At 42.8% G+C, this 13770-nt stretch overlaps 1 protein-coding gene across 2 annotated transcripts in view; it reads right to left on the reverse strand.

Moving 5' to 3' along the window:
• SANBR (SANT and BTB domain regulator of CSR) overlaps nucleotides 1-13666 on the reverse strand; it is a 55828-nt gene extending 42162 nt beyond the window's left edge. For both annotated transcript variants that reach the window (XM_066595729.1, XM_066595727.1), the window contains exons 1-3: nucleotides 13601-13666; nucleotides 5441-5606; nucleotides 5146-5300 (exon numbers count right to left, since the gene is read on the reverse strand). In XM_066595729.1, coding sequence (XP_066451826.1) covers nucleotides 5146-5295 — 150 coding nt within the window. In that variant the 5' untranslated portion in view covers nucleotides 5296-5300; nucleotides 5441-5606; nucleotides 13601-13666. The remainder of the gene's footprint in view (nucleotides 1-5145; nucleotides 5301-5440; nucleotides 5607-13600) is intronic.
• Between the last annotated feature and the right edge of the window lie 104 nt (nucleotides 13667-13770).

The following is a 13770-nucleotide window of genomic DNA, read 5'->3' on the forward strand; positions in this document are numbered from 1 at the left end:
GAGATGGGTGGTCAAAAACCCTTGAATGACTGCAAAAGACCTGCAGCAAGGTTTAGTGGCAGCAGGCACTGAGCTTTCTGTTTCCACAATGAGGTGCATTCTAAATGCTGAAGGTCTTCATGTCTGAAGTCCAAGCTGTGCACCTCTACTGACCCAAAAGCACAACAAAAGTTATTTTCAATATGTTCCAACCATATAAATAAGCCACGGAAGTTTTGGGATTCTGTTCTGTGGGGTGATGAAACAAAATGGAACTTTTTGGGCCTATGAATCAGTCGTATGTCTGGAGGAGGAAGACTAGAGCATACACCAAAAAGAACCCCCTGCCTACAGTGAAGCATGGCGGTGGTTCAGTGTTGCTTAGGGGCTGCTTTGCTTCCTCTGGCACCAGAAATCTGTGGAGGGCAAGATGGATTCTATCAAGCATCAGGAAATCCTAGGAGGAAACATCATGCTTTCTCTGAGGAAGCTGAAGCATGGGCATCTATGGACCATCCAACAGGGCAATGATATCAAGCATGCCTTAAACTCCACCAAGGCTTGGTTTCAGAAGAAGTCCTGGTAGATTCTTTAGTGGCCATCACAGTCACCTAACTTGAACTCAATAGAAATTCTTGTGAAAATTGAAGAAAGCGGTTGCAGGATGCAAGAATATTAGTGAAATGGAGGTCATTCCCTATGAAAAATGGGCTAATATTCCTCAGGAACTTTGTTAGAAACTGATGACTTCATCAACTTTACAGCAGGATCTAACAGCAAAAGGGCGCCTTACAAAGTACTAAGGACACTTGACATAAAGGGGTTGAATAATTCTGAGACCACAGTAGTCCACAGTCATTAAAAGTGGCATTTTGTGTTGAATTTGGAGAAAATATTTGTTATACCGTATTAGTTGTGTTGAGGGCTGATCTATAAAGTGTCTGAGAGTCGGCCCCGACTAAACAGATAAAGATAGAATAGTTGTGTTGAGCTGTAAATTGTTCTTGTTTGATTTTTTTTTGATCACATGAACATTTGTAAATCTAGCAAATAAACCTAATTTACAATGGGGGTTGAATAACTTTTATTGCAACTGTGTATATTATAATGGGTAGGAGTGCATTATAAAGCCTATGAGCTCTGCGCAGAGAAGTTGCTATTTTGTAACTCTATAGCTGCACTGACTCACACGGCAATAAGAGAACTATGTCAGCCACCTGCAAGGCCGGAGACGTCACACTCCAGTGACTCATAACCAAGATCCACTGGAGAGCTAGATAAATATAAATTCCAGAATTTTAACAATGCCAGCTTAATAGGACTGTCTGCCTGAAGTAAAATACGTTATAAGAAATGTTAAGGACATTACATGCTTGACACAAGTAATATACGTAGTCCTACTTCAAAAAAGCAGAGCAGACACGGTGGTATCTTTTTGATGCATCCCAATAATTTGACACTGTAGCACATCTTCATGAAAGCATTCCCTAATAACCTCATTATTCACTGCCTGTCTGTAAGGATGGGAGGGCAAATCCTGCAGCATATTTCAATGGGCATCAGAATACTTCTGCTATTAGCACTGCTGTTTATGCCACATCGGGCAACATCTGAGTATATACTGTATGTTCTCCGTTTAGATTGACCAGGTACTCTGCAACATCTATCATTAAGATGGAACAATTACATAGAAGCCATATATAATATCTCACTGACTGACGGACTCAACACTAATTCTCTAACTTCCCGATGTCGTACAAACATGAAATTTGGCACAAACATTCTTTAGGTACTAAATTGGAAAAGTAAAGGGGTCACAACTCGATTATTCAATGCTAACTGCGAAAGTATTGGCATCCCTATGTAATGTACCTAATCTATTTCTCTAACTTCCCGGTGTCGTACAAATATGAAATTTGGCAGAGCATTCTTTAGGCCCTAAATAGGAAAAGTAAAGAGGGGAATAACTTGATTATTTAAAGGGGTTGTCCCGCGCCGAAACGGGTTTTTGTTTTTTTTTAACCCCCCCCCCCCCCCCCCGTTCGGCGCGAGACAACCCCGATGCAGGGGTTAAAAAAACAAACCGGGTAGTACTTACCCGAATCCCGGCGGTCCGGCGTCTTCATACTCACCTGCTGAAGATGGCCGCCGGGATCCTCTCTCTCTGTGGACCGCAGGGCTTCTGTGCGGTCCATTGCCGATTCCAGCCTCCTGATTGGCTGGAATCGGCACGTGACGGGGCGGAGCTACACGGAGGCGGCATTCTGCACGAGCGGCCCCATTGAAGACAGCAGAAGACCCGGACTGCGCAAGCGCGTCTAATTTGGCCATTAGATGGCGAAAATTAGACGGCAACCATGGAGACGAGGACGCCAGCAACGGAACAGGTAAGTGAATAACTTTTGATAACTTCTGTATGGCTCATAATTAATGCACAATGTACATTAGAAAGTGCATTAATATGGCCATACAGAAGTGTATAGACCCACTTGCTGCCGCGGGACAACCCCTTTAATACTAGTTGCAAAAGTAACCCCTATGTAATGTAACTTTCCAATGTCGTACAAGCGTGAAATTTGGAGCAAGCATTCTTTAGGTCCTAAGTGAGGAGAGTAGGAGGGGTGGCACATTCTACAGAGGGATATCGCTACATGCAGCCTGAGGAGAATCTAACACTCCTTTATGTGTATAATATTTTATTTTTTGGTTCCTCTAAAGTAACCTTGACTTCATAAAATTTTCCGTGCAAACAGCACGTAAACACCTGTATCAAATTAACTCGGGTGAAGCCGGGTATATCAGCTAGGATATAAAAAAAAAGGCAAAAAGCCCTCACTGACTGGCTGAATGACTGACTGACTTGACACTAATTCTCTAATTTCCCGATATTGTACAAACTTTAAATTTGGCACAACCATTCTTTAGGTCATAAATAGGAAAAGTAAAGGGGTCGCAACTTGATTATTCAATTCTAAGTAAGAATTCAAAAGTAAGTGCACCCCTATGTAATGTAACTAATAACACACATCTGTACTGCACAAACTTGAAATTTATCATAACCATTCTTTAGATCGTAAATAGGAAAAGTAAAGGGGTCGCAACTAGAGATGAGCGAGCACCCAAATGCTGGAGTCCGCGTTATTCGAGTCGAGCTTTTCTTAAAATTCAAAAGCTCTACTCGAGTAACGAACCCCATTGTAATTATTTTCTGCCGCCATAACTGTATTTTTCCATTGATATAGTTGAATGCAAAGTCATTTTTTGGAGCATGTATTTTTTGGAGCATTTGATTGCTTTGTATTACATTTTTTTTGGAAGGTGGCGTGACCAAAAATTCTGCGCTTATGTTTTTTCACCATGCAGAATAAATGAAGTGTGATTTTTAAGGACGTGGCGATACTAAATACTAGAGATGAGCGAGCACGCTCGGATAAAGCAGTTACTCGAGCGAGCATCGCTCTTCTCGAGTAACTGCTTACTGGTCAGAGCAGGCTGGAGGGGGCAGTGGGGGGTAGAGAGAGAAAGAGAGAGATCTCTCTCACTCTCCCCCCCCCACCGCCCCCCGCGCACCCCTGCCGCCCCGAGCCTGCTCGGACCAGTAAGCAGTTACTCGAGAAGAGCGATGCTCGCTTGAGTAACTGCTTTATCCGAGCGTGCTCGCTCATCTCTATTAAATATGCTTATATTTATTTTTTATATTTATTTAAATTTTTTTCCAATAATTAAAAAAAAACTTTTTATTTTACATTTTTTTAGACCCCGTGGGGGACTTGAACTTATGATCATTTGATCATTCATACAGTATAATGTAATACCAAAGTATTACATTATACCGCATTTTGACAGGCAGTTTACGAAGGCGTACCACAGGCAGAGGGGGCCTTCAGGACCCCTTAACAACAATCGTGGCACTTAAATGCTGCTGTCAGAATTGACTACAGCATTTAAAGGGTTAACAGCCAGGATCAGCGCTAGTGCCGATCACGGCTGTTGGAAGCATGTGTCAGCTATCACAGACAGACAGCACCCTCCTTGCATTTAGTGGGATTGGCTTGAGATCCCGCTCCATACAAACCCCACATGCCTAGGATATAACTGTACATCCTATGGTGTTAAGGGGTTAACACAGTTTTTTCCGAACCAAGTTGTACAACAGATTATGAATAATCAATAGATATACTGTAACCCTGAACTCTTTACATCTAGGAAACAACCAGCTACAGAACCATTAATAGACTATTTAATGCAATCTAAAATTGAAAAAAATGCAGGCTACACACTCCACTCATTTCAATATAGTGTGAAATAGGAGGAAACCTGAATTATTGCAGCTTTCTACTTCCTCCTTCTGTTGCTGTAAGGTGCCAGAGCAAACAAATAGATCAGAAAAATTAGAAGATAGATAGATAGATAGATAGATAGATAGATAGATAGATAGATAGATAGATAGATAGATAGATAGATAGATAGATAGATAGATAGATAGATAGATACTAACTTGAATGTCTTACCCAGACAGGGAATTCCAAACTTCTTTTGTGTTGGAAAGTAGAACCTGCTAGTTATTACAGTCCTGTGATTACAGCAGCCTCTGCACTGATTCAGTTAGGTAGTTTATATCTCTATGCAGTGTGATGGGTGTGATCCTGGAAGTGCACTGACAGGGGAGAGGGGAGGAGCTGCTAGTGTAACGTGAGCTTGCAGAAAGAATAGTCAATCGTCAGCTTTACTTTATCTGTAACATAGCAGACAATGCTGAAACTTTCTGCTGGTGAGTAGAAAGAAATGAGGTCTACAACGCAAACAGCTGTGCTTTAAGGTTTTGTGCATTCGGTTCTATGAGCACTGTGAAGTTTTTTCACTAATCTGTGCTCTCTGAATACCTATGCACCAGTGGACTCACAACTCCAATTAACCATTTCAAACTTCAATCGTGCATATCTGAAAACAGCTCATCAAATAATATAGAAGATTAAATATAAAGGATTTAAAGAAAACCTAAAAGTCCAGTATCCCTCCAATAACGGACCCTCATCCTCCATTAGAAGATCAGCTAAAATATCAGTACATTGTAACCCAGAAGTCTCTTTTTCTAGTTTTCAGAATATTCTGCATAATTGGTTTATGTTTCTGTACACATGTGTAGATCAAAAAATATATAATTACCTCCTTTGATGAATATCCTGGAACCAGTCTTGCAACACTGTCCCAGTTAATTGGCTGAGGGACCCCCACCAGCGAATACAATATCATGTCCAAAACCATCTGGTTATTGTCATAGGGAAAATTATTGTTCTCGGAATATCCTCGACTCATCTTGCCTGATAACAGACGGAAAAGATAAAACTATAGTAATAAACAACATAAAAAAACAATAAACGGATTTACTATAAACATACAAGTTTGGTATTGCTTTATAGGCTTTGTCAACTAAAAGTACAGAAAACAAGAATAAGTTTACCTGTGCAAGAAAGAAGGTGCAATGCTGCAAGATGAATGATAGAACAAAGTCCCTGCAGTAAGCCAAAGGAAGGATGTGAAGATTGGTGCTGCAGACCGGAGAGGATGCTGGCAGGGTGGCAATACTCGCTGCTTCATCCAATCAAATTAGCCCTGTCTGCAAAAACCTGGCATGTGAAAAAGGGCAGAAACAGTTTTAATTCCAATTAGTGCTCATGTATAATGTAGTGCCAGGATGGCGGCGCTGGTGCTCCCTAATAACGCTCATGCTGCCGGGCGTTTAGAACCCTTTTCCTACCTAGACAGCTGCAATGCAGAAAAAAAGCAAAGAATGGACAAAGAAAGCTGGCACATTAATAAAAATGCTAATGTTTCTTATTACGCAGCAGTTCTGTGGGACGTGCGGAGCCAGGATGCATATGTGATTGTGCCTCTTTATTGCTGTGATTTATGGAACCAAACGTCTTACATGCAAATGGGATTTCAGTAACCTTGTTACAGCCTTCATCTCTGGGATCTGAACAGGGAAGAGGATTGACTTTACTTTTCGGCATGCATTTGCTCTCAGTTTTATCGTTCATGTTTGTGGCGTTTACAATACTGCAGAAGAAATGTATAGGAAGGTTTAAAAAAAGATTTTTAGTACTTTGAAGAGATAAGACGTAACTTTTCTATTCTGACATCAGTACTTAAGGGAGACATAGTATCAGATTACGGATCATTTAATCAGATTTTTATTTAAAAAAAAATTTTTTAAATGTGGGATTTTTCTTTCACTTTATTTTTATGTGACTATTCATGGGAAAAGAAAAAGAAATCTTTAAATAGCCCGATATTCACATACAATTCAATGTAATTTCACATTTTTCAGCAGCTTTAATAACTTTTCTGTGTAGACTGGGACATGGTCAGCGGAGTCACTAGAAGTTCAGGAGTTTAACCCTTTCCAATCCACTGTCTGACGTCTTCCTACATTCTGATTGAAGCTTGTACAGCTCCAATGTCAGAAGATGTACGACAGGGTATTCTTACCGTCTATTGCCAGCCACTCCACTGTTGGAGCCTCTCTGACACACACATACTGGCATTAGCCAGCAGATGGCAACGTTGTATAACAGCAAAAAGAGAAAGCCTTTTAGGAAACCCTGAATCCAAAATTGGATAGTAAAGGGTTAAAGGGGTTGTGTCAAGATGTAAAGTTATTCCCTATCCACAAGTTAGAGGATAACATTACGAGCAGTAGGAGTCCAACCACTTATCCCAAGAAAGGTGGACCTGAAGATCCTGGCATGAATGGAGTAGAGAATGTGCATATGCAGTACCACTTCATTCATTTCAATGACAAGTTATAGAGATTATCAAGCACTTGAAGCCATGAATTTCCACTGCTTCAATCAAATTGCATGGAATGGCAGTGTGCATGCGTGTCCTCTGATCCATTCAGGCGGGGACCTTCAGGAACCCCCTTCTCAGGATCGGTGGGGGTCCTATGGTTTGGAACCCCATCAATCATAAAGTTATCCCTTTGGCCCTTTTATATGGCATGATTATTGTGTAAACTGCTTGTTAGATTGAGTGGTTTACACGATAATTGTGCATTCAGTAGAAGAAGGATGAGGGATAAATTGCTGATCGGACCTTTCATGCAGACCATAAAATCATGGTTGGTCTCCCACTGCATTTGCCCATGTACACAGGTAGTCGTTCATCTATGAAGTACTGCCTGTTTACTGGGAATGAAGGCGGGCAGCTGGAACAATCTCCGGCCCGCTTGATCTCCATTAAGTGAGCGATCATTACTCCTGTGTAAGGGCTCCTTCACATTGGCTATCGCGATATCGCTGTAAGAAAAATCGCAACTTTTCCCCCACTATGTTTGAGCATCAGCGCTTGTTTTTCTCACAAAAGCATCACAGCCACTTGTGATTTTCTCATGCTGTTTTTCACATGATTTTGCTGCGATTTTTTAGCACGATAGTTAATAGGACTTTCTAATATTAAAAATGCATCGCACAAAAATCGCAAGTTCATGCTTTGCGATGCAATAAAAAGAAGACTCCATAGGGAAACACGTGAGATAAAAAAAGCCAATTGCAGAAAGATAGGACATGTTGTGATTTTTTCTTTCTCGCACCATGGCATGAGTGAAAACATTGCAAATGTGAAGGAAACTATTGAAAATCATTGGTTTCATAATTCTGCATTTCCACTCACTCTTGCATCGCACGAAAATAGTGTGATTTTATCGCCAGTGTGAAGGCGCCATAAAACACAGGAGCGATTCATTGGGCCGGATGTCAGGTGCTTCACTGCCCGACAGTCGTCCCACGTAGAAGAAGCTTTAGTCTGTGGACAGGGGATAACGTTATATCACAGTGCAACCCCTTTAATGACGGCTCTGTTGTACTGCTGGAGGTCTAGCTGATGCAAGGTAGCACCACTATATACAATTCATAGATAAGGTTCTACTATGCAGCTCTCCTTTCACCCTCTGATCTGTAAAGCTGTTTCTGGAGACTGTACTGTTACTTTCAGTGGATTAATTCCTATTCATTTCAGCTGCCATAAAGCATTCCCTGTTGCGCTGTCCATACAGATAATGGACTAAGGGCCCAATCACATGGGTGTATATCCCGTCCATCTGCTGTCCATGTACCAATAGAGACTTTTATCACCCATCTATAGGAGAGATGATAAATGTCCGATTGGTGGGGGTCTCACCACGGAGACGCCCACCAATCCAAAGAATGGGTCCCATGTCACTCTCTCATCCTCACTCTTAGCTGACTGCTCCCCCTGCAATGAAGAGGAGACTGAATGGAGCAGCAGTCACACATGTGGTGCCACTCCATTCATCTTAAGGGGCTGCCGGAGATAGCTGAGTGCTGTACTTGGCTATTTCCATCAGCCCCATACAAATGAATAAAAGGGCACCAGGAATTTGCAACCCGCACTCCATGGGGTGCAGTGAGCCCACATTAAGGAGCAAAGGCAGACACAGAAGCCCCTTGGGATGGGTGGGGGTTTTAACAGTAAGACCCCCACCAATCAGACCTTTATCACCTATCCTATGGTTAGGTGATAAAAGTCTATTTTGGTACAACTCCTTCAATTAAAAGCCAACTATAATGGAACTTCAGCTTAACAAACTCGAGGGCAACCCCCCCCCCCCCTACAAAGAATGCCCGTACCACTGTGAGTGCCACAGGCCAAGCAGCAGAAATGTAAAACCAGAAGGTAATGGAAGTTCAGGGAACAATTCACCACAGTATACCATTCAAGGTCTATATATATAAACCAGCTGATATACCCGGCTTCGCCCGAGTTAATTTGGTCCTGGTGTTTATCTGGTGTTCACACGGAAAATCTTATGAAGTCGTGGTTACTTTAGAGATACCGAGGAAAAAAATATGTTCACCATTTTGCATAGTTCTCTGCGTTACCCAGGAAACACCACGGGAGGTAACCATGCGATGTTTCCTTTATATAAAATGACATCAGGAAGTGAGAGAATTAGATTACGTACATACAATTTGGACGCTAATTCTTTTGCTCTAGAATTGAATAATCGAGTTGGGACCCATTTACTTTTCCTATTGATGATATAATGAATGCCTGTGCCAAATTTCATGTTTCTATGACATTGGAAAGTGAGAGAATTAGATTCCGTACGTTAAATTTGGACGCTAATTCTTTTGCACTTAGAATTGAATAATCAAGTTGGGACCCATTAGCTTTTCCTATTTTGGACATAATCTATGCTTGTGCCATATTTCATGTTTCTACGACATCGGGAAGTTGGAGAATTAGTGGCGAGTCAGTGAGTCAGTGAGGGCTTTTGTCTTTATATATATAGATCTATCAGGAACAATACAGAGATCTGTCCCATCATCTGGTTATACCCAGGACTGTGACTGTTAGGCTGGGTTCACACGGGGCGGAAATGCAGCAAAATTTCCGAGCAGACTTTCGGCACAGAAATTCCGACAGCAATTTTTATCCTGGGATAAAGTAACAAAGTGGACGAGATTTGCAAAAATTTTGTCCACACACTGTGGAGAAGCCATTGCGGACAAGCCGCGCTGAAACTGACATGCAGCATGGAATTCAAAGCTGTGGCATGTCAATTTTATCGCAGTCTCCGCTGCGGCTATCACTCCTTTCTATAGGGAGAGATGGCAACAGGGGAATGCTGCCAGTGAAGATGCTTTAAAACCCACGCTGAACGGCGCAAGTTTTGAAGCTGCATTTCTGCCGCGGGATTTATGCCCTGTGTGAACCAAGTCTAACAAGGGGGTGCTCTCTACATCTATAGGAAGGAAGGTCTCTACACCGACATAGAAGGAAGTTCTTTATTTTAAGATCAGTGAGACTATGGAACTCTCTGCCTGAGGACGTGGTGATGGCGAACTTGATAAGTTCAAGGGGGGCCTGGATGCCTATAATACAATATTATGTGTTATAGTCACTAATTACTTCAGAAGGGTCGGTGATCCAGGCATTATTTCGATTTCCACATTGGAATCGGGAAGGAATTTTTTTCCATTAAATAAGGAAAATTGGCTTCTACCTCATTGTTGTTGTTTTTTTTGCCTTCCTCTGGATCAACATTGGGGGGTAATAGGCTGAACTGGATGAAAATAGGTCTTTTTATCAGCCTAACATACTGTGTTACTATGTCTGTAGAAATCCGGATGAAAACTCCTGTGAGCGGCCTGATGGCTCTCATATATAGTGGTTGGCACTACCAGACATTTAGTGTTTGCCAGTCCAAGGTTTCATATATTTCAAACATTTTTTATTGATGTAACCAGGAAACATGAGACAAAGATAATCGTACTATAATACAGTAACTATGCTGTGTGGCTGTACAGCTGCTGAATATGTGCTGAAGCATGCAATGGCAAAAGGTGCAGAGGAATGATATAGTCAGGGCTGGACAAAACCCAGTCACTGTGACTACTGAGGGGGAAGGGTGGGGGCCCTACTGTGACTACTGAGGGGGAAGGATGGGGGACCCTACTGTGACTACTGAGGGGGAAGGATGGGGGACCCTACTGTGACTACTGAGGGGGAAGGATGGGGGACCCTCTGTGACTACTGAGGGGAAGGGTGGGGGGCCCTACTGTGACTACTGAGGGGGAAGGATGGGGGACCCTACTGTGACTACTGAGGGGGAAGGATGGGGGACCCTACTGTGACTACTGAGGGGAAGGGTGGGGGGCCCTACTGTGACTACTGAGGGGAAGGTTCTGCTGTGACTACTGAGGGGAAGGTTCTGCTGTGACTACTAAGGGGGAAGGATGGGGGACCCTACTGTGACTGCTGAGGGGAAGGGTGGGGGGCCCTACTGTGACTACTGAGGGGAAGGTTCTGCTGTGACTACTGAGGGGGAAGGGTGGGGGACCCTACTGTGACTACTGAGGGGAAGGTTCTGCTGTGACTACTAAGGAAAGGAAAGGACATCCCTGCTTTGATAAATGAGGAAAGGGAGAACAGTCCTGCTTTGATTACTATGTAACATGGGGACCATTGTGCTGTGACTACTGGGGAAGGATAGGACAGTCCTGCTGTGACTACAGGGAAAAGATGATGGACCTGATGTTACAACTAGAAGGATACATCTGAGGAAACTTAGAGACACATTTCACTATAGGGCACTATATTCAGTTAAAGGGGGTTTCCAGGGAGAATACTATTGAGGATGTATCCTTAAGATAGGTCATCAATAGTTGATCAGCTGGGGTCCGTCGCTCAGGACCCCAACCGATCAGCTGAAAAGGCGCATGCTGTCAGCGCCACAAATACACAGAGGTCAGAGCTGAAGCAGTGGGAGTCTCCACAGACGACCTCTGTGTAGTGGCCGATGCTTGTAACTGCAGGCACAGCTCTCATTGAAATCAACACTCAGCTGATCGGTCGGTGTCCCCAGCGACGGACGCCAGTTGATCAACCATTGATGACCTATCCGGAGGATAGGTCATCAGTAGTATTCTCCCTAGAAAACCCCTTTAAGTAAATATGTAGCCTAGTTGTGGCTACATTAGTCCAAAATGTAGGTGTGGTATAAAAAGCATGTGTCAAATCAGCCTAACCAATCCCAAGCCTGGCCACTGCAGTGGGAATGGAGCTATCTGCTTCCTGCAGAAATTAGCTCAGTGTTACGAGCCTCCCAGTCTAGAGAACCATTTATTGGTAAGGGCCCTGTGCAGCAGACACTTGCTAGTCTACTACTGATGACTTATCCTGAGAATAGACAATTACAATACAATTGGATAACCCCTTTAACTTTGCTGCTGTGGATTAAGAGAAAGTGATCTGCCCATTGATTGGCTGATGAGCTGGGTTTAAAAAATAGGCTCCCAGGCTGGGTGGTGACTCGGCAGTTTTTGCAGGGAGCAGAGAGTCTTGTGAGGAGTGAGCTGTTCCAGTGCGACTGGAGAGCTGGGTTTTCCTGTACCATAGAGAGAGGACACAACTCAGATTCTTGGAGTGACGCCACCCACCTGCTGTAAAGCATGTGTCAAAAGGGAGGTCTGCTGATTGTTCAAGGAAATATCAACTGCAATTACTGCCTACAGGCGCCCAGCCGTAATTGGTAAACACCAGTAATGCGAAAACCCCAGTGAGAAAAGATAAACCAATGGCTAGTAACCAAGTGACTTTTCCTGAGAATCAAAGTTGTCTCGCACTGCTCATACAGTACTATATGGTATATATTGCACAGTACTGTGTAGTATATATTGCAAGTGCTATATGGTATATATGGGTTGGAAACGCTATCCATTCTCCTTAGGGAGAGCACCTAGACGTTGAGTGAGGAGACTTAAAAGACCATTTACGCTCCTCTGGGTAATATGCAAATAAGGGAGATGAAACAAAACCTCCACAGTGCCACCTGTTGGAAGGCAGCAATACGTAAAGTCAATGTTAGACTCTTTATACAAGCCTTGCAACAATGACCAGGAATTGTTTCAGGGTTTTTGCCCAAATCAGTGTGAGGATTCTGACTTTGCTAGAGAGAGGCCTGGGACTGGGGTCAGAAACGCTATATTTTCTCCTTAGGGAGAAACAGCTGTATATGCATGGGCTCTGACTTTGCTTTCAATTCCTGGTCATTGTTGCAAGGCTTGTATAAAGAGTCTAACATTGAGTTTAGGTATTGCTGCCTTCCAATAGGTGGCACTATTGTTTCATCTCCCTTATTTGCATATGGTATATATTACACAGTACTATATACTATGTAGGACAGCGCTATATGTTACATATTACACAGTACTGTATAGTGGTACTGTTGTATCTGCGCTCTTGCACTTTCAGTGTCACCGCCACTGTGCTCCGCTGCTGCGCAGCGCCACTCTCCCTTCTAGGGCGCCCTGCCTTGTCGTCTCCCAGATACAGGTGACGCAAGTACAGCATCAGCCTGCCTCCATCCCGCTGCGCCCGGTCATGCTGCTCCTGGGCCAGCATCTGAAGCCTGCTACATACCTAGCCAATCAGGAGCTTGGATCGTAAACAGGGCACATACTGTCCTTCACTAGGTCTCCACACATACTTGTAGTGGAGACAAGATACAACAGTACCCTGTATGGTATATATTGCACAGTGCTATATGTTATATATTTTACAGTACTGTATAGTATATATTGCACAGCGCTGTATGGTATATATTATACAGTAATGTATTGTATATATTACACAGCGCTATAAGGTATATATTACACAGTACTGTATAGTATATATTGCACAGCACTGTATGGTATACATTACACAGTACTGTATAGTATATATTGCACAGCGGTATAAGCTATATATTACACAGTACTGTATAGTATATATTGCACAGTGCTATATGTTATATATTACACAGTACCGTATGGTATATATTGCACAGTGCTATATGTTATATATTACACAGTACCGTATGGTATATATTGCTCAGTGCTGTATGGTATATATTGCAGTGCTATATGTTATATATTACACAGTACTGTATAGTATATATATCACAGCGCTGTATGGTATATATTGCACAGTACTGTATAGTATATATGTCACAGTGTTGTATGGTATATATTGCACAGTACTGTGTGATATATATTATACAGTATTGTATGGTATATATTACACAGTACTACCCTGCCTCAGAGTGGTAACTTACCTCTTCCCCAGGTCAGTAGTCACCTGCTGACCACCCTTCCGCTGCACTAAAGAGCCGGTGATAGAGATTTTCATGCAGCAACCTACCTCGCTGTAGCACACCTGCTAGCAGCCGGCCAATCAGCGTGCGGGATGTCAGACGAAGCGACCAATAAGAATGCAGGGATGCGT

This window comes from Eleutherodactylus coqui, chromosome 3 (genome assembly GCF_035609145.1).
Source record: "Eleutherodactylus coqui strain aEleCoq1 chromosome 3, aEleCoq1.hap1, whole genome shotgun sequence".
Taxonomy (NCBI): Eukaryota; Metazoa; Chordata; class Amphibia; order Anura; family Eleutherodactylidae; genus Eleutherodactylus; species Eleutherodactylus coqui.